This window comes from Furipterus horrens, unplaced genomic scaffold (genome assembly GCF_987537825.1).
Source record: "Furipterus horrens unplaced genomic scaffold, mFurHor1.1.pri manual_scaffold_17, whole genome shotgun sequence".
Classification (NCBI taxonomy): domain Eukaryota; kingdom Metazoa; phylum Chordata; class Mammalia; order Chiroptera; family Furipteridae; genus Furipterus; species Furipterus horrens.
This window is the reverse complement of record NW_028327187.1, coordinates 27,886,398-27,909,583: the sequence shown is the minus strand read 5'-3', so window position 1 is coordinate 27,909,583 and position 23,186 is coordinate 27,886,398. Positions and strand designations below refer to the sequence as shown.

The window sequence follows — 23,186 nt, the reverse complement described above, 5'->3', positions numbered from 1 at the left end:
TCCTTCCTGTTTTGCCTCAGCCCAAACTTGTTGCATCAAAAGCCCTGGTTTACAATATAATGCCTAGAAGTGCCATTACAACTCATCTAGTCTAATAACTCTTAGATGGGTGTGGGGACCCACTAGTGGGTTGGGGTTAGTTGGGAGAAAGGGGTGGTATGACAGCTGGCCTTCTAAAAGCTTTGCATAACCTACAGTCCTCCCACATTTGAATATGCCCTTGACAATGTCACATGTGACATCTTGAATATTGTGCAACCCCCTTGTTTTACCAATTGGGGAAACCAAGGTTGAAGTTATTCATTTGACAGACATACTGATAATTTGCCATGTGCGAGGTAGGCATGGTGGTCAATCCTGTGGGGAAGATAAACAACGCATGGGCATGGCCCTGCCTAAAGAGCTTACACTTAAATAATACGATAACGGTGCCTTACTCTTTGTAACACTTTATAAAGAGGTTTTGAATATGTTATCTCATTTAACTCTCATACTTGTCTTGTGACATGGATTATATTCTCCTCATTTTACAGACATAGAAACTGAGGCTTGGGGAGATTATGGCTTGTCTTCAGACAGTCACACAGCTGGTGGCCAAGCCACATTACACTAATATTGGCTTCGAGATAAGGGTAAACCAGTCTATCCCTTCTACATGTGGAGTGTAGAAGTGACCTGGGCAATGAGGCTCTTGGTAATGGGGTTCCCACTGCCAATCAGGGATCTCTGCTCTGGAGCTGGGAAGAGTCGTAAGAATCATACCACACTTTTTGAAATTAAGAAGTGTTTTGTTCAGTGAGCTGCGGCTAGAATTAGAGATGTTGCCCAGTGTGTGTTCCAGTAACTTGATTTCCAACCAAGTGAGGCAGCAGATTTCTGTGACTGCCCACCAGCTAAGTCCCCACAGCACCTTCTGATTTTAGGGAGTTTCTGTGGCTTTGACTTTTGTGTCCTCAGAGAGTGACCAACAGCGCAGGCAGGTGGGTAGAGCTGAGGCTCTGAAGGAAACCTCCTACCATTTACTTCCCACCCCATTACACTTCATACTTCATTTTTTCAGCAGGGTTTCTAAATTTGTTTTCATATTGGAATGGAGAAAGAGGCAAAGGGTATAGGGAGAAACCTGAAAAGAAAGTTCTGATTTGCTCTGGGCTATGGGAAAATCTTTTAAAAATTACCCTCATTTTGGGAACAGCCAGAAGGGCCGCCCCCTACTGCCAGGGCTGGGCATTGTTGCCTGCTTATAGAGGAGGGACTTTGATGCCGGAATAGAGTCCATTTGAAAAGTCTTTAGTGGAATTGCCAGCACCATGCTAATACAGGTAGCTGATAGTTACACAACTTTGTACTGAGAGTCTAATCCCCGAATTCCTCTGAATCATTTTAGAGGAAGGCTTTGCTTTTCTGCATTTCATTTCCCTGTCATCCATTCTTTCCTGTTTCTTGCCTTCAGATTTAAAGGCCCGTAAGCAGAAGACTTCCCCCCAAAGTTCGGAGCACCACCTTAGGAACAGGAACCTTCTCTTACCCAACAAAGCCCAGGGGATCTCAGATTCGCCAAATGGTTTCCTCCCAAGCAGCGTGGAGGAGCCAGCCTGCCTTGAAAATTCAGAAAAGCCATCAGGAAAACGGAAGTGCAAGACCAAGCACATGGTGAATGTCTCAGAAGAAGCAAAGGTGTGTTGCTAGCTAAGGGGAGTTGCAAGGGAGGGGAGCGGGCTAGGGTTGCAGGCTTTCCAGACGCTCCTCTGTCAACAGCTCTCTGAGTGAGTGAGAGCGAGAGAGTAAGTGAGTAATGGGGAAGATGAAATTAACCCATATTTGTTAAACTATTTTAAACTAGTTCTAGAAGGGTTCAGGGGAGTATTTGGAGAATGGGCACTAAAGTTAGAGCTAACAATAAGTGTTTGCAAAGTATAGGGTTTGGCTCATGATGGCTTTTCCTTGACAATCCATGGATCTCCTTTGAGTTAAGGAAGAGTTAAAGAATATGGCAGGATGGTAACCTAAATAGCTTGTTGACATCCAATCAAGAAGCTATTGTCTGGGCTTAACTTACTGGAAGGGAATAAGTCAGGGAGATTTCTGAGTCAATCAAGATAGAAAATAAGCCCTGGCTGCTGTGGCTCAGTGGATTGAACCTCAGCCTGCGAGCCAAGTGTTGCTGGTTCAATTCCCAGTCAGGGCACATTACTAGGTTACACGTCAGGTCCCCTGTTGGGGGCACGAGTGAGAGGCAACCACACAGTGATGTTTCTCTCTCTCTCTTTCTCCTTTCCCCTCTCTCTAAAAATAAAACAAATAAATAAATTATTTTTTAAAAAAGATAGAAAACAACTTGTAGGAGCAAGGTAGTTGATGTCCAGGTAAAGGTTGTGGGAGGGGGGTGGTGAGACCGAAGGTATTCCACTTGGACCCTATTATAGCCACCCTTTCCTACTCCCACTATTTAGTCCCTTTTTTAAAAAAAGATTTATTTATTTATTTTTAGAGAGAGAGGAAAGGAAGGAGAAAGAAAGAAAGAAACATCAATGTGTTGTTGCTTCTCGCATGCCCCAAACTGGGGACCTGGCCTGCAACCCAGGCACGTGCCCTGACTGGGAATTGAACTGGTGAACCTTTGGTTTGCAGTCCAGCACTCAATCCACTGAGCCACACCAGCCAGGGTATTTAGTCCCTTTGCTTCTTGTGGTAGCAAAGGAGCAGGTAAGTGAGCATTCACCAATCAGTAACCAGGCAAACATTCTAAAAACCCTGTTCAAATTTGACATCTTTTTTGGATCTGGTGTTTATAACATTGGTGTTGGGTTCGACGTTGTACAAGTTGAAAAAATCACACAGTCCTCATCCTGGGTGAGCTATACATTTGAGAGAAGTGAAGGTTTGGGTTCAAATGTATACCCATAATAAGTACTCATAAAAGACAATTAAAAAAAAAAAAGTCACATTGGGCTTGTTTTGGTGGTTCTGCTTCTTCCAGTTCTTTCCAGCTCCCAAGCGGGGATCCCTTAATGGCACTGGTAAAGGTGGGTGGCCAGGTGCTCATTTCCCCCTCCTTTCCCCTTCTTTCCCATTCTGGAATCTGGTTCTAGCTTAGATGAGGTACTCAAACCTGTTTTCTCATCTTCTAAAAATGAAGAGGATACTCCATGTCCTTTCCACTTCACAAGGGTGCTTAGGGGAACAAAGGAGGCAATGGTGTTAAAGGCTTTGATAATCTTAAAGTGCTTTCTGAGGTTGGTATACATCCTTGAGCTTTAGCCTAGACAAGAATGAGGAGACAGAGACACCGAGCAGAAATGTAGCAGTGACCATTCCCAGAGGGGATGGGCAGAGAAGCAAGGAAGTCAGGCGTGTGCCGAGTGCTCCATTCACATGATTGCTCTCAATTCCCACAGTGACTGTTGTCCTCTTTTTATGGTGAGGAAACTGAGGCTCATGGAAGTTAAGGGACTTGTGCAAGGTTACTTTGTGGTCCTGAGTGACAGTTGAGTCCTGAGGCAGGCCTGGCTGCCCCTTGGAGCCCCACCCCCACCCCACTCTGTTCTTTCCATATGGCTCCACCCTGTGAATGGGGTAGCTTCTGTCTGTATCCTGGAGATACTGGGGAAGGGAACAGTTGGGCAGTGAAATCCTGCAAGCCTGAGCAGTTCTGGAAAAATATGGGAGTCCTTCTTTCTTTCCCCTGCTCCTCCAACACTGAGATGGCCCTGTGCCACACAGAGGTGACCAGCCGCTTGACATTCAGGAGCACACACTGATGTTTCTGTCTGGTTATTCTGCCTGGCAGTATGTCCACGAAATGTTCCTCCCTGAGAGGTTTTGTCCCTTCACAGGGGCCTTCCCTTTCTCCCTACCGCCTTTCTCTCCTAGTCACCACCACCTGCTCCAGTTGCTCCCATGACACTGTGCTTTTGCTTTGTAGTGTAGTGGGAAACAAGGGGGGCATGGGGGGAGGTTGGGGGACGTGCCTGCAACAGTAAAGCTCAGTCACTGGCCAAAGGCTTCTTCCCACAGGGCCTCCAAGCCAGGACGGGAGTGGGGAGGGGTGGTGGCCCCCATTTGCTGTTGTTCCTTCTCCTCTAGGGCAGCGTCCCTTGTCTCTGGCAGCTCTGGACCGTAGAAGGAGAGTCACCCTTTGACTACTGGCTTGGCTTAGCAAAAACCTGGGCACTTAACCTAGCATCCACCAGTACTGCCATTGTACACCTCTGTCCTCCTGGCAGTAGAGCAGCATTCTACACTCAGTCCTGGTGCCTTCCTGCTAGTGATTGTACCTCTCTGCCCCTTTGGGATTGGGATAGGTGGCAGCTCTTCTCTTCTTGGGATTTACCAGAGGAAAAAAATGCCCTAGGCTTGCCTTCCCTGGGTTCATCTTTAGGCAACTTCTCTGCCTACCTAGGGCTCTGCACATGGCTGGCTTGAATCAAGTCAGCAAATATTTGTTGCAATGACATGCTGTAAGGAACAAAAGAGAAGATGATAATATAAACTCTACTTTCAAGGAGATTAAAATCTAGCAGGGGAAGCCAGACTTTCCCATGAAACAATGAAAGGAAAATAAGGCAGGCATCAGGCACCAGATTATGTGGTTCAGTAGATGTTCTTCTGGACGTGCAGAGAAAGTGGGCAGTGGGGACCAGAGTGTTGTAGAATGGTGTAGAAAAGATAGGACTTAAGTGAGACTTTGATTCCCTGAGGGATTTGGATAAGCTGAGGGATATATTAGTTACCTATTGTGGTGTAACAGATTACCCTAAAAGCTTAGCAGCTTCATGCAATGATAAACATGCATTATTTCACACAGTTTCTGGGGGTCAGGAATTCAGGAACAGCGTAGTTGGTTTTAGCTTGGGGTCTCATGAGGTTGTAGTCAAAGTATCAGGTACATTCATCTGAAGGCTTGACTGGGGCAGGGGTTTCCAGGATGGCTCCCTCCCATGGCTGGCAAGTTGATGTTGGTTCTTGGCAGAGCGTATCCTGTTCTTGGCCATGAGTTTCTCTAAAGGACTGCTTGAGGGTCCTTATGACATGGTAACAGGTTTCCCCCCAGAACGAGTGATCCAAAAGAAAGCAAGGCAAAAACCATATCGTCTTTTAGGGCCTAGACTTAGAAGTCGTACATCATCATCCCTGAAGTTTCCTATTGGCTACACAAGGTCAGCGCTATCCACTGCTGGAGGGGGCTATGCAAGAACATGAATATCAAGAGGTGGGGGTCATCAGGGGCCATCTTGGAGTCTGATGAGGGCATAGTCTGATTCATGGACCTCCCATGTGTGAGACACACCACCTTTCCCAAGACCCCTCAAAGTCTCAACCAATTTTGACATCAGCTGCAAATTAAGAATTCCATCATCTAACTTAGGTCCAGGTTCAGATGAGACTTCTTGGGTCTAGTTCCTTGAATGCAGCTCCTGGAGTACAGTTCTTAAGACCTGTGAACTAAGGAGATAAGTTACTTGTCTCCAGAGATGCAATATACCATGGCGGGACAGGCATGGGAACTTGCTCTAGACATTTCAGTTAAAATAAGAGGAAAAAGACATACGGGGCGGTCATTTATGAAGAAAGGACTCTAATGTTTTTGTGAGCACCCACCCTGTGCATTTTTCTGGAACCTTTCTAGTTCATTATTTCAAAGACCCTGCAGGGGAGAAAGTGAAGGTCAGAGAGATTGGGCCTTGTAGCTAGTAGATGGCAGAGGCAAGATTCAAACCTGGATCTCTCTGAATCCCAAGCCTGAGGTGCTGTCCATTGCCCCAGGTGGACATGAATGTAACCTGGGTACATAGTGTGGTAGAAGATAGGAAAGCCTGGTGAGGGTTGGATGTGGGGGAAGGTTTGTGCAACAAGAGTGTATGCTTCTGCAGCTGTACTCCTTAGTCAAAGATAGTTGTCTCTGCTTATCTTGATGCTCAGAGTTTGCTTCTGCTTATTTATAGAGATGACTTATAAAAACTCCAATAAATGGATATTGAGGCAGGTAAAGAAGGCATGCAGGGTGCTTGAGAGAAGCTGAGATGTCCTCTCAATCTCTGATTTCCAATCCCTTCATCATTCCTTGGTTCATGTGTTTGAGCATTTGAGCCCCTTAGCATCTGCTCACTGGGTAGAAGTGAATGGGAACCTGTGCTCATCCAGGAGTTCATCTCTGCTTTCCAGGGCAAAGGGCGTTGGAACCAGCAGAAAACACGCTCTCCCAAGTCTCCCACCTCAGTGAAACTCATGGAACCGTGCACACCCTCTAAGTCCCGAAGTGCCAGCCTAGAGGAGGCCTCAGAGTCCCCTGCATCCCGGCAGATTCCCCCAGAGGCACGTCGGCTCATAGTGAACAAAAACGCGGGTGAGACCCTTCTGCAACGGGCGGCACGTCTTGGCTATAAGGTAAGGAGCATCTGGCCTGCAGGATTCAATTGCCCTAGCATCTATGGAGAAACTTCTCCCATAGGCTCTTCTGCAGCCTGGGTAGGGCTTTGTCTGGGACTTGAGCTCAGATGGCCTCCTTATGCTGCTGGTCTCCTTGCCCCTGGCATGGTGTATGTGAATGCAAGCTTATTTGGATGGCAATTTGGGATGAGCATAATTGAAATGGTAACACAATATTGTGCAATACATTTCTCAACCAGAAATGGGTTTGGGGGGGGTTATGCTTTCTTGAATTTCCCCGTGCATTGGCTCCCCCACTCAGAGAGGAAGAGGGGTGATCATTGTTCACTCTTCATATTTTCATCTAGCATCCCCTCATTTTGGCTTCCAGTAGTGGAGGGCTCAGGAGTATGTTGGAAGGCAGGGCTGGGCTCACCCCACTGTAAACTACTTCCCTATGGATCAGAAAGAAAGCAGGTAAGGAAGCTGGCTTTATTGAGCACTTCTTCTGTCATGTTAAGAGCTCTGACCATATCATTTCATCATCACCATAAACCCGTGGAGGTAGGTTTCATTAGCCCCATTTCACAGGTGTGAAAATCAAGACTTAGCAATGTTAAGTGTCATGTCTAAGATCACCCAACTACTTACTACATATATATGAGTCTGAATTCACACCAAGGTCTTTTTTGATTCCCAAGTGCCAGGGTAGGAGGGGTGGAAGATTGACTCATTTACCATCATGAAATAACATTGTTGGACATTTTGGCTGTTTCCCACTTTTTGTTGATACAGATTCCCTTGATCATGTAACTTGCACCACCATACTTTGTATTTCCTCAGAATTTGGTCGTAAGGGTGGGTCTTCTGGTTTATAGAGTAGGTCCTCTTTTTTTTTTTTTTTCAAAGCTTCTGATGCTTATAACCAACTCATTTAAAAACAGCTGCATTCCCAGTCAGGCTGGTCCTCATAAAACAGCTGCCTCAACAGCATCTCTGGCAAGCCACTGTCTTTCTTGAGCACCTAGTATAGGGCCCTGGAGAACTGACAAGGGAAATCTAAAGAAAAACTGATGAGCAACCCCTGCCCACAAGATTAATTTTTTTTTTTTTACCCTGGGGCCAAACCAGCGAACAGGAAACTGGAGGAGAACCAACCAGGACAAGGCCAGAGCAGTAGGGCAGCCTGTCATAGGACAGTGGGTCTGGGGGAGATGCAGACATCTGCAGTGGTTAGGAGAATAGGGGGCCTCATACTCCCCTCAGGCACAGGCAGTATAACAGCTCCTGTTCCAGGAGGCAGCACCCTCAGTGCCGGCACACATGCTCACGTGCACACTTGCTTGTTCACTCTACCAACCAGTCTGTGGACTAGCTGTGAGTCGGGATGGCTGAGTGGGCCATTTTGATCAGGGCCTGTGAGGGTTCATAAGAGGCCCCTGGGAGCTGCTTTGGCTTCTTCCCTCAGAAGAGAGGCTGCCTCTCCCCGCCCTCTCAGCTTATTTACCAGCTTCATCCCAGGAGGGCTAGGATGCTTCAAGGGCCAGAGTCCTGCTTCTGGTCCTATCATCTCAGGCCAGGGAAGCTAATAATTACTACATGGATGAAAGACCACACTGAATTATACTCAGAACAGTCTTGATTTGAGGAGAGGGCTGGGATAAGCATCCAGAGATAGTACTTAAAACGATGAAAACCAGCACCCACATATAGTATTTAAACCAATTCTTTCTTCCTTGTTCTCAAATTACCACCAGACTCTGTGTTTGCCACCACATGTATCATTGCCCTTGCAAAGTCCCTGACTAGAGAACCTGTTGCTCAGGGAGTTGAGGCCTGAGGGTTTGGGTTCTGGGTGATAGGTGAGCCTCTCTGAGGACCTCACCCCAACAACCCACACCCAGATGAGTGTTCTTGGTTGTAAGAAATGCCTCCCCATTGCTTGAGGAAACAGTTCAGAGCTGGGGCCCTGGGAATGGCAGCTCAGGGCTATAACTTTGTTGACAAGTTTTTGAGACTTGCTTGTTGGTCCCTGGAATAAAGGTCAGGTTCAGAGACTCTCCCAGAACCTAACTGGGGTGGTTTCAAGAATTAGGCCAATTTTTGCTCAAAGAACTATCCTTGTCCCCACAGGATGTTGTTCTCTACTGCCTCCAGAAAGACAGCGAGGACGTGAATCATCGCGACAATGCTGGCTACACAGCCCTGCATGAGGCCTGCTCCCGGGGCTGGACCGACATTCTGAACATCCTGCTGGAACATGGGGCCAATGTGAACTGCAGTGCACAGGATGGCACGAGGCATGGTCCCCCTGCCCCTCCCACCCTTCCCCACTCAGTCCCAGTCTAGACCTTTGCAGCAAGCCAGGCTGCTAGGCTGCAAGTTGCACAGAGGCCTTGTCAGGAGGCATTTTCAGGAAGACATCTGCAGACTGCAGGGAGAACCAGGTTAGGGCAGGGGTGGATGTGTTCCTGGCTGGCAAGTCCACATAATTTTCCAAGGGGAAACGGGTTATCTAGGGATCACCCCATCAAATACAGCTTCACCAGGAAGACTACTCAGGCTTTCAACAAACCATCCTGGTGGTGCACCTGTCTCAGGCAGAATTTCGGGCTTCAGGAACCAGGAGGCTGACCTTAGGGTAACATCCAGATTTGATCTCTATACACTGTTTAAAAGACACCTTCTGTGTCTTAAAGAAATTGCACCCCTTCTTCTCTGCTCTATCAGAGGGCTTACTTCCTGGGAAAAATTGAGATATGAGCCACATACAAAGTGAGGGGACTTGGGTGAAAGGACTCTGGCTCTGCTTGACCGCCACCTGGTGTATGGAGCTGTTCTGCTCATCCCTGCACATGGGTCCTTTTGTTCATAACCCCAAGCATCTGCTCTAAGTTTATCCTCAGTGAGGGGCCTGTTATTTCCTGAACCCCAGAGCTACCAGTGGACCTCCATTGTGCCATAGAGACTGTCTCAAGATGTGGGTGGGGGGATATAAGAGAGAAAAATGAGAAGAGAAAGAGGCACATGGAGAGAAAGAGGTGGGGGAGATGTAGGGGGAGATATAGGTTAGAGGTGGTTCCTCTGCTCTAAGTCTTACCCCATGTTACACTGGGGTCATCTCATTTTACTTTTCCCTGAAGAGGTAGCCTGAGGTATAGACATCCAGGTTCCCACTTGGGCCCTCTTGTCCTCACCCTGTATCACCTCCACAGGCCAGTTCATGATGCAGTGGTCAATGACAACCTGGAGACCATCTGGCTCTTGCTGTCCTATGGGGCTGACCCCACCCTGGCTACCTACTCAGGACAGACAGCCATGAAGCTGGCCAGCAGTGACACCATGAAGCGCTTTCTCAGTGGTAAGCACAGCCCAGACTCAAAGCCATCATCCTTGGGGCTGGCCTCTGATTCCTGAACTCCTGAGGAGATATTCTTTATCTCCTTCCATCTCAAACAGCTCCCATGAGGGCTGTCAGCCCCTTTTCACAGGCTTTCTTTTAAGTGTCGCAGAAATCTCTGCATGCTTTAAAAAACCCAAAGGCCTACTTTCTCTTGTCCCCATGCTGTGAGTGTCCACATTGCATGTATCCTCTTCGAGACCCTGGCAACTCTCCGGGACCTATTTACCAGCAAGTCATGTGGGGCAGGCCTGCTTGTAGGACAGCAGTCCCACTAATAGATTTAGTTGGGGACAAAATGTATTGACCTGTGCTTTGAATGGGATATCAGTTGCAAAGAAGTGACATTTAGTGTTTTGCTTTTGTTTTTGCATTTTCTCCTGTGGAACCCTTGGGATCCCTCCTGACACGTTATTTCTCATAGTCCTTGCTTGTGGTAACTGTGATGTTCCCTTTGCATTCCCCCCAACCCATTCCTTTCTCTTCCTCCCTCACCTAACCCCTCTGAAAAAGTGTCTGGTGTTCAGGCCTATGGCAATGGCCACAAGCCAACTTGCATTTATTTTGTCATTAACAGATGGCAGCTGTTTGTCTGTAGTTAGATAGCTCTACTGAGTTGGGCAGCAGGAGAAAGATAAGAAGAGAAGTCTAGCTTGGGTGTGCTCAGTGGGAATCTCCTAAGACTTGACCTCTGAAGGGAGAAACTCTGCCTCCTCAGTGACATCACAGTTTGGCTCTTGGTCTAGCAGTTACTTCTTCAGACTGCCTGAACCATCTGGGAGTTGCATCACTGACTCTCCTTGGAGGTATTAATGGTTGTGGTAGAACTCCTCTTGGACTAGGAGCCCACAGGACCAGGGTTTGTCTGAGGCTGCTCCCTGGTTAGTCCCTACTCCCCTGCCCCAGAGAGAAAGTTCTGAGCTCCCAACCAGGGGCTCAGTTGTTTATTGAACAGAGGTTAAACAGGTAGCTGATGATGAGGAAGAAACAAGGAAAGAATTGAAGGTTTTCATGAAAAGAGGACTAGATGGGATGTGCCACCTACATGCTAATAAAAGCTTGAGGGGGTGTGATGGAATGCCACTGAGGGAGGCTTTGACTTCTGCTCATCCAGCCTCCATTCCATCCCTGTCAAGCCAGCTAAAACCTGAAGTTGTTGGTCACTGTGTACAGGCCTCAGGCTTTACAGCCAGACCCAGCCTCTCCCTGGCTCAGGAAAGGAGGACTGACTTTTCCTTTCCCCATATCTAGGTTCCCAGGCCCCTGTTATTGAGGGGAAGAGCCACTTTGTGATGCTCATTCAGTCATTTTCCTGGTTCATTGATGACACCTATTCCTTTAGCTGAACTATCACCAGGGTGCAGGGCTTGGGGCAAGCATTCTTTGTGGCTTCCTCCCACATACCATGCCCTACATGTACTCCCTCTTATATACACACATGTAGTTGTCTGCACAGCATTTGATTCCCAGGAAAAGGTGGCACAGATGACCATCCAGAGCATCGCAACTTAAGAAAAGCACCACGTGAAGTTCTCTCTCTGATCAACAGTGCTAATCCAGGGCCTATGTGAACTAGAGATTGCCCTCCTGAGGGTCTTAGAGCCCTCTGGGTCCACATAGTTATCTCTGACCACCTGAGTAGCAGATGAACTCTTTCCTTCCCTGACCCCTTCTCCAAAATGCCAAAGGAGTTTGATTGTTGAAGCCATTTTTAAGTAGTTAAGAAATTAGAAATAAACAGTTCTTCCCTCTTATTCTCATTTCTATTAACTCATCCCAACTCCTAGCCAGCCTTTTGTTGCCTCCGTAAACTAACTCTAATACCAATCCCTGTTGCAGAAGCAAGAGAACACTTTTCTTAATTCCCACACTTTCTACCTTCTCCAGGCTGAACACCTTCATTCAAATCTTGACATTCTCAACTTTATGAGATGGAGCTGTAGCTTTATAATGGGGGCCAGGAGCTGAAGGGAGTGTTAAAACTGGGCCACCTCTTTTCCATGCAAATATCAAGTGGTATTAAAGGCAGAGCTCTGTATGGCTGTTGGAGAAAGTGCTAGTAAGCATGGCCAGGACCTTGGTTCGACACCCCAGGAAGTCAGGCACTGGCAGAAGTCAATGGACTTCCAGGAGGGGGGTCTTGGGTCCAAAGGCTGTTTGGGGGAATGAGAGGACAATACTCAGGACCCTTTTATAAAATTCAGGTACAGTTCACCTAATAACTATTTGAAAGTAAACAATTCAGTGGTGCTTAGTATATTCACAATGTTGTGTAGCCATCATCAGTACCTCTTTTGGTTTTTTGACTGAGTAGTTATCTCATTTTTTTGTCCTGGTACCCCTCCTCCCCCAGATCTCAAGAAGCCACTAGATAGAGTGGCATAGTGGCTGCAGGAGGCACCATGAGGTTGGAGGTTGGAGAGTCAGTTTCCTCCACTACCCCACTTTCCCAACCCCTACACCTGGATGGATTTGAGTGGACTTCTGTGTGTGTGTGTGTGTGTGTGTGTGTGTGTGTTTTACTGTACCTATGTGGCTGAGGTATTTTTAAAGCTTTCTGCTTTTTATCCCCAAGCATTTGCCTGAGCAGACTCTCTGTAGATTGTCTTCTTCCTACCCTAGTAGAGATCCCACTTGGCGGAAAATGAAGGCAAATCCCCATAGGGTGCAAAGGGCTTCATTTTTTGCAGGTTGAAAAGGTGAGCAAAAGCATCAAGATTGTGCCTTGTGTAGAACTTCCCTCATTTTGTGCAAGGCCCAGTTCTGGAAAAGTCTAGAAAGCAAATCCTTTTTTAAACGCACAAAGGAATGTCACTATTTACAGGTATACTATAGTGAATCCTTTTGTAAAGCAGAGGTTGATATTCATCTGGGTCATAAATGTGAATTTTCTGTATTGGGTTGGCTTAAAGTGAGGTCCATTTCTCCTGAGATCATGAAGGATGTAGTGGCACTCCATTCGTTTATTGAATCATGCATTTATTCAGCACCTGTTAGGTTTTGGGTAAAGTGCTGGATACTGGAGGTCAGATAGTGAGCCCTTTCTCTTATGTCCTGGAGCACCAAGCTCCAGGCCTTTGGAAAACCTCCTCCTTGGGCCAAATGACAGGCAGACATGTTACTGATTTGTCTTTGACCTTTTGAAGGGAAGAATAATATCCAAGCTAACCAAGGGGAAACAGATTAGTTTCTCCTCCTTTGTCTTAAAGAATCTGGGGGCTGGGGGGGTTGTTACTCTTTCGTTTGGAGCATTGGAGGAAGTATTGGGACTGCTTTCTCTCCCACCAATGAAGGCGTTAGTGATTTACCACTTGAGGTCACTGAATCACAGGTTTTTGTTTTTCCTGCCAGAGACCTCTGCCATATGACCTCATGTTGAAGACCACTTTTTTTTTTCCCACTCCTTTCATGTCTCTCAGTTGGTAACTTGGAGGAGATAGGGAGAGAGGTACAATGGGACCCTGGGGAATAAAGAAACTGACTGCCAGGGTAACCATTTACATTGAGTATTTAAGTTTTTTTTAATCAAGGTGAAATTCACATAAAATTAAACATCTAAAAGTAAACAATTCAGTGACACTTAGTACATTCACAATGTTGTACAACCACTACCTCCATCTCCTTCCAAGACATTTTCATCACCCCAAAATGAAACCTCATATCCCCTTAACCAGTTGCCTTCCATTTCCCTCTCTCCCTAGCCCCTGGCAACCACTCATCTACTTTCAATCTATGTGGATTTGCCCATTCTGGATTTTTCGTATGAATGGAATCATACAACATGGGACCTTTTGTGTCTGACTTCCTTAATGTAGTACCATGTTTTGAAGGTCCATCCATGTGGTAGCATGTTTCAGTACTTCATTCCTTTTAAGGCTGAATATTATCCTGTTGTATGGATATACCACATTTTCTTTACACATTTATGAGTTGATGGACATTTGGGTTGTGTCCACCTTTGGTAATTGTGACTAGTGCCACTATGAATGTGCGTGTACAAGATTTGTTTGGGTACCAGTTTTCAGCTCTTCTGATATATACCTACAAATAGGATTGCTGGGCTGAGGGTAATTTTGAAGGAAAGGATAAGAGTAAAGGACTTAAAAGTTGTGGGGGGGAGGGACAAGGGAGAATCAAGGAAAAAAAGTCGCTCTTCATTCTGATTGTATGTGAAGACCTGTGAGGAAATGTGGCTTGAAGCTGCGCCATCAAACAAACCTTGCAGTTTCTTCTTGTGTGCTTCATGGGCCTGTTCTGACTTTTGCGTCTTTGCTCATGCCAGTTAATTTCTGGCTGTCTCCAAAAGGTAAATTCATCTGCAAATGACAGAGATTTGTTGTTAGTGAGGAGAATTAGACGAATGTGCTAGGGGGCTCTGTAGGCAATTCCTAGAGAGGCACCTTTGGGATGTGGTGGCCTAGGGCTGCTCTGATGGAGTCCTCATGTGACCTTTTGGTGAGTACAGCACTCATTTGAATGCATAGGTTTGGGCACACTGGTTAAGCAAGCACATTACGTTGTAGTCTATAGTTTTGCCTTGTGGTAACTCTTCCCTTCTTTTCTTTCTTTCCCAAATATTTATTATGTTTTTACCATATGACAGGCATCTGGGCTTAGGTACTGAGGAGACAATGGTGAACAAGACAAATGTGGTCCCTGCCTTTTGGCAATTTATGATTTCATTCCTTTATCTCCTAGGACACCTAGCACAGGGCTAGGCATAGAACAGACACATACCTAACTGACGAATGCTTTAGGAAGAAACTACTGTCAACTCTCAAATGGCATAGGGTGCCAAACAGCACTTAAGCTGGCAATCATGACCTCAGAATTTTTTTATGGAATGTACAAAAGACCTTACTGTACTTGAATAAAGGTTTTCCATTCCAGCTGCTCAGCCATTACTTTGAAAGCTTTTCTCTGGCTGCCTTTTCCTACTGGAAGAAACCCTTCATCTCCTAGAAGGTTGCTAAAAAAGGACTTCTTTGAGTAGGTCTCAACAGCTACTAGGTATTTTTGCTGGTAGCATGTGTGAAGGTATGTTGGAGTGAGGTAGTACCTTACATCAGGGGAAAATAGCTCTGCTCTTAAGAGTAACTGCCTGCTTACTTCCTCCTGGGATTTTGTTTTCAGGGGGCACCCTCACTTCATCTGTGCCCTTTGGACTCATCTGTCCTGTTGCCCAGGTGTCACTTAAGGGCTGGTGGCAACCATACACCGCTAAATCATCTTGCCAACTGTACTGCATGGCATATTGGTAACCGCTGGGCCATGTGCCCACAGATGTCACAATTGAATTTGTCATGAAAACCTGCTTGTACTGCTTGTACCTGTAGGGCTGAGAAGTGAAACAGTTTCACTAGGTGATTCTTAGCTAGGAAACAAGGAGGCTAGGTGGTAACCTGATGTCTGTCCTCGAATCAAGTAAGCAAAAGATGATTTAAACATTTTTTATTGTGGTAATATACTTACAATACAATTTACTAGTCTAATCATTTTAAAGTGTGCAATTGAGTGATATTAAGTCACAGTGTTGTGCAACCATCACCACTATGAGTTTCAGAATTTTCTCATCACCCCCAAAGGAAACCCTGTACCCATTAGGCAGTGACTTCCTGTTCCCTCCCAACCACTGATCTGCTTTCTGTCTCTAAAAATGTGCCTGTTCCGGGTATTTTATATACACGGAATCATACATTATGTGGCCTTTGTGTCTGACTTCTTTCACTTAGTACAGTGTCATGAAGTTTCATCCAAATTGGAGCGTATATCAGCACTTTATTCCTCTCTATGGCTGAATAATATTCCATTATATAGATATACCACATTTTATTTACCCCTTTGTCAACTGTGAATGACATTTGGGTTGTTTCAATTTTGGAGCTATTGTGAACAGACCTACTGTGAACATTCAAGTATAAGTTTTTGTTTGAGCACTCGTTTTCAGTTCTTTTGAGTCTGTAACTAGGAGTGGAAGCAGACGGTTTTTTGTAAGGATAAACTTGACCATCTTTCCAGGTGTTGTTCAAAGATGAAACAGGAATTGTGCTTCCTTATCTTACTTTGAATTAGGGAGATCGTGATTGGATAAATGAACAATGTGACCTGAGGGGAATTAAAGCTTCAGCTAGGTCTAGGATTCTCTTTGCAGAGTAATTACCTACAACCTTTTAAAGCAGGGATCCCAGACCTAAATGCCTTCAGGCTGATCACGTAAAAGAGCAGAGCAGGCTGGGTGGGGACTGTAGAATTTGAGAATAGCACATGTCGCCTCTCCTCCAGCCAACTGTTGACATGCAGGAATGTGGATGCAGTGTTGCCAGATCTGATATTTTTTCAAGAAAACTTGGGAATCTGAATTTGAAGTGAACTCTCTCGATTTTAAAGTGATGGCTGTTAATTATTAATTTTGTGTGTGTGTGTGTGTGTGTGTGTGTGTGTGTGTGTAAAACAGTGAGCTGAACTCCAGGTGGTCAGTGGCCTGGCTTTGGCTCCTGGCTGCTGGTTTACAACCTCTGATTGACAGCCAGAAGCGTATCACTCTCAACACTCCCAGCGCCTCTTGTGGTCCTATCCTTCTCCCATTCTCCTAGCTCCCTGTTGACATACTTTGCTTTTAGATTCCTTATTTAGTCTACCCTTTTTGTCTCACTGCCTTCTCTTCTTTTATCAGATCACCTCTCAGATCTTCAGGGTCGGGCAGAAGGTGATCCTGGTGTATCCTGGGATTTTTACAGCAGTTCTGTATTGGGTAAGCTTGCAGTGGAATTCTCTCCCCCCCTCCTCCCCGCATCCCACCGTGTCTATGGCTTAGAGATGTGGGATTTGCTTTGGGTTTTACTAATTCTTCTCAAAGCCAGGAGTGACCCTGTGGAAGTAGCCTTTCTTCCCCTGTTAGTAGCTTACAGACTCTTCCAGCCCAAATTCTAGTGCATGCCTCCCCCAGGCTTAGAGCTCATTGGCCTACACTAGGAGATGCAACTTATTTGGACAAAGCTATCATTAGCCCTCTACCACCCCCCACCCTGGGTATTTCTTTTTAATTCTTTCTCTTCCAAGGTCCCTTTATCCTCCCTTGTTTTGTACTAACCCTGCCAGAAGCCCACCTCTATGCACATTGTCACCTTTTCTGGTATTGCACACATTCAAGAGAGATCCAGCCTCTCATCTGGCAGTTGCCATTCCCTCCCTCCCCTGGCCCCATGATGTGCAGTTTCTGAGATAGTTGCTGTCTCCTGAGCCCTTAGCCTTCTGGCCCAAGCTTTCCTCACTTAGAAGAGCAGCAAGTCTTTTTCTATGTCAGTCATCTATCATTCACTGTCAGACTAAGGGCTGCAGATTTAGGGAGGTTCCCACCCCGAAGCTTAGGAGAAGCTGGAGCAGGAGAAAGTTGGAATGGAATGAAACATACCAAATCCAAACTCATGACTGGGGAAGGGAACCAGCTGGGCCCCCTCTGGGCTTTTGAAGATTCCAGCAAGTGGTTGGGGTGATTTGGGAAAACTGGGGGAAGTGAAGGACAGGTGTTTTTACCTTGTCTTTGACTGATTGTATCTTTGGGCTTTCATCTCCAACAGTTGAGCAGCTCCTTCTTCACATCACCTTGCTTTTTTTCCAATTGAAAGGCAGAGTAGTATAATGAATCTCTGGCCACAAAACACTACTATCTTCCAGGGCTGGAACTTTTATGTGCCCTTGCAAGGATGGGAGCCATAAGATCATCGAACCTTGGTCCCAGCCAGGGGTCTGTAGGCTTGTTGTTTATCTTCTAATCACCCACCTTCATACCCCTTTATCTTGTTCTTTGGTTTTGTGCATGTAACTAAGTCCTAATTCCCTGTGTGTTCTTACAGAGGAAAAAGAAGGGTTCGCCTGTGACCTCCTACACAATCCCCCTGGGAACTCTGATCATGAAGGAGATAATGGGGACAAAGATGATTTTATGTTTGAGCTCTCAGACAAGCCTCTTCTCCCTTGCTACAACCTGCAAGTGTCAGTGTCCCATGGGTAAGTGAGAGATTTATGGGGACCTAGTGCCAGGATCCTGGCAACCCCTTGTCTGCCTCCCTGGGAAGGGTGGAGTTCTGCAGAAGGAAACTGAGACCTGGAGAACAGATACTAGAGCCTGAGAATGATAATATATGACCAATGCCAGCCTGACTTTCCAGCCCAGATTGGTTATGTTCACAATACACTCTGTAAGCTCTAAATACATCGACTGTGTTTATTTCCCAAACCCCAAATCTAGATTCACTCTCTGAAGGATTTTTGTGCTGTTCCTGGGTGTAAGAGGTGATCTGGGAGATATTTGGGCTGATGAACTATTAGAATCTCTGGAACATTTTTGTAGTTTCTGGGGACAGCCAGACAGAATATTTGAAATTGAGATTCTTGGAAAAGCCAGGACATATGGTTGCCATAGCTATGGGGCCACTGGGTCCGTCCTTAAGTAATCCACAGGCTGGTTTCTCCTAGCCTTAATGCTGGTGAGGGATGGCATCGGCGCTGTCATCTCAGATTACCATGTATATTATAATGGGGATCACCCATTTTTGGACACTAGCATTTAGCTGACACTTAACATTAGACTGAACCTAATTTAATCTCTATTTGGTGATTCTGAAGAGTTAGACAGCCCTTAGGGCAGTGGTTCTTGTCAGGTTCACCGAATGGCAGTGTGGCTGTGCTGGTTACAGTGATGCAGGATGAATTGTCCTTGTTTTCTTGGCCTTCACCAAGTATTCTCTTCTTCTTAGTGTCTTCTTCACATATTTCAAATAGCTATACAAACACCTTTAAGGATGGTTTTCCTTTTATATCTATTCTTAAACTATCATCCTCTTTTTTTAAAAAAAAAAAAGTGAAAACCCATAAAGTGCACATGATAGGGAGGGGGCTGGACAATGGATTAGGAACCCTTCAAGCTCGCCCCTTCGTTGAGGACTCTAACCATTCCACCAGTTTCTTTACATCCCTTCCGCCAGGGCCTGATAAGAATAAAAATAGCCTATATGATGGCACTAGTAGGGATCAAGTTTCAGGGGCTTTTGGTCCTTATTCTTCTGGGCATAAGCTGATCCCTGAGGGCGGGGAGGGGCCTCTGGGATATAGTATTGCACAGTTAATTAATTCCTCCAAAGTATTCAGCTCCTCCTTCTCTGAAACAGGATCTTGGGCCCCAGGCAGTAAAAGGACCAGGGCAGTGTGCTTTAGGTGTGGACAGAACACAGGCAACCAGGGCCGCACACCACTCTGCAAGCAGGGTAGCAAGCAGGTTCTCTTCTCAGTCAAGAGCTTGGTGTGGTTCCTGATGGTTTTCCTGGTGTTAACTCTTCTAGCACCTCTTCTGAATCTGCCCTTCCCCACAACCACAGCATGATGTGAAAAGTTTATGTTTTTCAAGAAGTAGGGGGCTATAGAATAATGATTCTCTGAGGCCCTGTGGGATTCGGAAGTTCCTTCTGCATCATCAAAGCAAAACTGAATTCTGATCACCAGTATCAGAGTTATGGGGGGGGGGTTCCATGCTTTCATGGCCCAAGTATTGTGTCTATAGTCCCTTTCTCTTTACTCAGAACATTCCATTCCCTGATTATGTAAGATGATAGAGTTTGTACTCATTTGGAAGAAATGTTGCATTTTAGGGATAAGAATTGTGGGTCTTGATGGAAGTTTTAGGCGCTTATATAGAACCTTCAATTCTATAAACATGTCTTAAGCAGTTGCAGCAAGTCAAATGCTGAGGACCAGAATACAGCTCTGACCTTCAAAGGGTCTACAGTCTAGTGGAGGGGATAGGTGGATATACAATTAACTCTAATGTAAGACCAAGTGTCCTAAGCATATTTATTATTGTAAACAACTCAAACAGTTCAGAAGAGTATCAAGTGAAAAATAACAGTCCAGTCCACCCCAAAACTCCCATTTCTATGCCACAGAGAGAACCGCTATTTATGTTCCTTTTGCATGCTTTCTGAAATGGGTTCCATTATAAGTAGTATAATAGGGATGTGGACCAAGTGCCAGAGATAAGCAACCAGTTACATTGGGAGAAGGCTTCACAGGTGATACGGCATCTGAGCTGGTTTAGAGAGGAGAGGAAGGAGGGCGTGGCACAAGCAAAGGCACTGAGACATACAAGTTCTGAAAGTTCAGAAAGCAGGGATAGTCCTTCCCCAGATGGGTGACACTTGGTGGGGTGGGGTATATGGTGTGTATGTGTGTATTGTTGGGTGAATGGGGTCATGTTTAGAAGATTTTGCATAATATGTGAAAGAATTTGGAGGGTGTTTTTCCTGAAGGTACTGGGGATCCACTGAAAGCTGTTTAAGGAATGAGTGAGCAGGTCAGATTTTCTCTTTAGAAAACTAATAGTAACAGGGGATCCAGTGAGGGTTGGGGGCATAAGAGTGACTGATGGTGGCAGGAAACCAGTTAGGGGGCTGATGTGATATAGTCCAGGCTGAAAGTGGTGAAGGCTAGACACAGGACAGTGGAATGGCAGGAAGGGAAAGCCCTGGAAACAGGGACCACTAACAAGGGGATGCAGCATTTCTTGTCCTGGTTTAGTCAACGGAAGCGGTTGGCCTACGACTGGCCTCTCCAGCACCCCTCCCAGCTGTCCCCAGGCTGCCACCCAGTCGGCTATGCTCAGCAAATGCAGGCTTGCTGTAATGTGAGCCCCGGCCCTGCAGAAACGACGGTCCTGCCGTGCTGCCGCTGGAGAAAAAACTTGTCTAATGCATTCCAGAGCCAAAGAGAAATGCCTTTTGGATTACCCACAGTTTCGGCCTTTCTCCATGGCCCCCCTCTGCTGGGGAAGATCTTGGAGAACAAGAAGGCAGGGGAAGCAGGAGTGAGAACAGGAAAGGGAAACCAGCCGGGGCTGGCAACGGTTGGTGGGGAGGAGAACTGGTCCCAGCATATAGTAAATTCCAGGCCATGGTGCTGGTAAAGGCCTAGGGAAGCCTGCTAAGAGTTTTAAGTTCCGGAAGGCCCCTTCCCATCCTGCTCCCACTTTTGGGAAGAGGTCAGTCATGGGTTGAGTACTCATTATTTAGTTGAAAGCTGGGCCAGCCAGTGGAGCAGGCAGGAAAAAAGTTTTGCCTCAGCTACACCCAAGGAGCCTCTCTGGTTTAGTGGGGGGTAGCCAGATTGGCAGCCTTCCTGGGCCTTCCAGAGTGTTCCTGGCACGCATGCCACTTCCCCTCAGCCCCTCCTCTAACTCCCATCCTTGCCTTTTCCAGGCCGTGCAACTGGTTTCTCTTCACTGACGTCCTGAAGAGGCTGAAGCTTTCCTCAAGGATCTTTCAGGCTCGGTTCCCGCACTTTGAAATTATCACCTTGTCCAAGGCTGAGTTCTACAGGCAGGTGGCCTCCAGTCAGCTGCTGACCCCTGCTGAGAGGCCTGGAGGCATGGACGAATGCCCCCCAGGCTCCTGTGAGACTGTGGAGCTGGTGCGGTATGAGCCAGAGATAATTCGGCTCCTGGGGTCCGAGGTGGAGTTCCACCCTTGGAACAGTTGACCGGGAAAACAGCTCCTCCCTTTTCTTCTTTCTCCTCCCAAGTTTGCCCTTCCCCACCTCCCATGTTTTTCCCCCACCGAGCACCAGAATGAGGCAATAATACGGACCAACAAGAAGCCGCCTTATCAACGCCAGCATTAGTGACTGGATTTTTGGGGGAGGGGTTACAATTAGTTCTCATCTCCCTGTCATCGTCATTGTTTTGTGGTTGGTAATGGGGGTGGAGAGTTCAACTCCACGTCTGAGGACAAGAAGTCCCAGGGGTGGTGGGAGATGGCACCAGGGTCTCTTGGACCAGCCTCCTTGTATAAGACCAAGATCAAACGGGCCCTAGGTGGCCGTGGCCTGTCTGGAGAAGAAAGGAGAAAAGCCTAAATCTCTGAGCGCCCCTTCCATTCCCCTTCGTTCTTCTGTCTTCCATAGTATTTATTTTATTAGTATTTAATTTGTATTTCATTGGTTTCTGATAAGTCTGTATCACTGTGATAATTTGAGACAACTTGTATTTGAGGGACTTTCTTCACCTCCTTTCTTTGTGTTTTTCTTGATAACCTCTGGAGCTGCTCCCTCCCTCCCTTTGACAAATTTACTCCCAGGGTTATCCCCCAACCCCACTGGGGAGGGGGTTGAGAGAGGTAGGGGCCATCCACATTTGTGACTAAAGAAAGTGGCTGGTGCTGGCCCAGGGCTGGGGGGTTGGGGGTAAATCCTGAGGCTTTGGTGCTGCCCTACCCCCAGTTTCTTCTGTTTCACCACCTCCTACCCTTTGCAACAGCCCTGCTGTCTTGAGATTAGTGTTTACTGATGAAGGGACAGGATTATAGGAATGAGGGGTTAATGAGTGACTCTAATGGAGGATAGTTGAGAATGAGCCTGAAGGATAAGGTCAGCCCTCCTCATGCTTTCTTCTCTGCTCCCCTCAGAGTGCACAGTATGGGTGTGATCCTGCAGCTATACCCCCTGCACCCCCAGCCACCCCAGTCTGCCCTTACCCTCTCTGGATAATGAGCCTCTCAGCTCCCAGCCCTTGCCCCCTCTCTCTCACCATCACTAAACTCGCAGGATCCCTTTCCTCTCCATTCTCTCTCATCTCCCTCATTTTCCCTCTGCTCCCTATTCTTCTTTGGAATCTGCAGAGGGCTCTGAGGTTGACTGGTAGATGTGAAATCCAGGCCTCAGTTGTTTCCTAGATGAGGGCAGGACACTGGTCTCGGGCAGGACCCGGGTCTGAGTTCATGGCCTCCAGTACTGGGCATATTCAGGGAGAGAGAGGGAGGAGTTTGGGCTGCTTCCCTGTCCCCACCCCCCTGTGTGGAATTGTCTTTCCCACTCTTGTTCTTATTTTTCTACCAATTGCTATTTTTCCGAACAATCCTTGTAGAGAGTATGTGCCATCCAAAGGCAGGGGGCCCTAGCTGTGGCTGGCTCTGGTTAGAGATGGTACAGTTTTATTGTACAGGTGCTACAACAACAACAACAAAAGAAGAAAATGGGGAAAAAAGACAAAAAAAGCCAGTCTGAGGATGGGGACAGTCTGTTCTCTGGAGACTCCTGACCCATTCAGGAGCATTGGTGTTTATTTTCTTTGTATTGTGTTTGTTCTTTGTTCCCAGGGGGAGGGTCTCAGCCCCCTTCTGTAGGACTGCTCCCCACCCCCACCATACTGCCCAATTGATTTTGAACTGTTGTTCTCCCTTTTAAAACAAAACAAAAAATATATATATATAAAGTTGAGGAGTTTGGGATTTTGATTCTTTGGTTTTGTTGGGGTTCATGGTATTTTGTGGTTTATTTTATGTTTGCCTTTACTTTTTTGCATTTGGGTGTATATTTCAGCTGCCCTTTATGTTTCATTTTAAGCAACTGGCTGTGGAGTCAAAAACCCTTGCAT

The 23,186-nt window shown here is 46.5% G+C and overlaps 1 protein-coding gene across 1 annotated transcript in view; it reads left to right on the top strand.

Annotated features, from left to right (window-relative positions):
• BCORL1 (BCL6 corepressor like 1) overlaps positions 1-23,029 on the top strand; it is a 43,734-nt gene extending 20,705 nt beyond the window's left edge. Inside the window, exons 8-14 of the mRNA XM_090265245.1 lie at positions 1,454-1,677; positions 6,166-6,387; positions 8,503-8,669; positions 9,585-9,730; positions 16,443-16,520; positions 17,623-17,776; positions 21,016-23,029. Of these exons, the coding sequence (XP_090121371.1) occupies positions 1,454-1,677; positions 6,166-6,387; positions 8,503-8,669; positions 9,585-9,730; positions 16,443-16,520; positions 17,623-17,776; positions 21,016-21,295 (1,271 nt within the window). The 3' untranslated portion in view covers positions 21,296-23,029. The remainder of the gene's footprint in view (positions 1-1,453; positions 1,678-6,165; positions 6,388-8,502; positions 8,670-9,584; positions 9,731-16,442; positions 16,521-17,622; positions 17,777-21,015) is intronic.
• Positions 23,030-23,186: the final 157 nt, after the last annotated feature.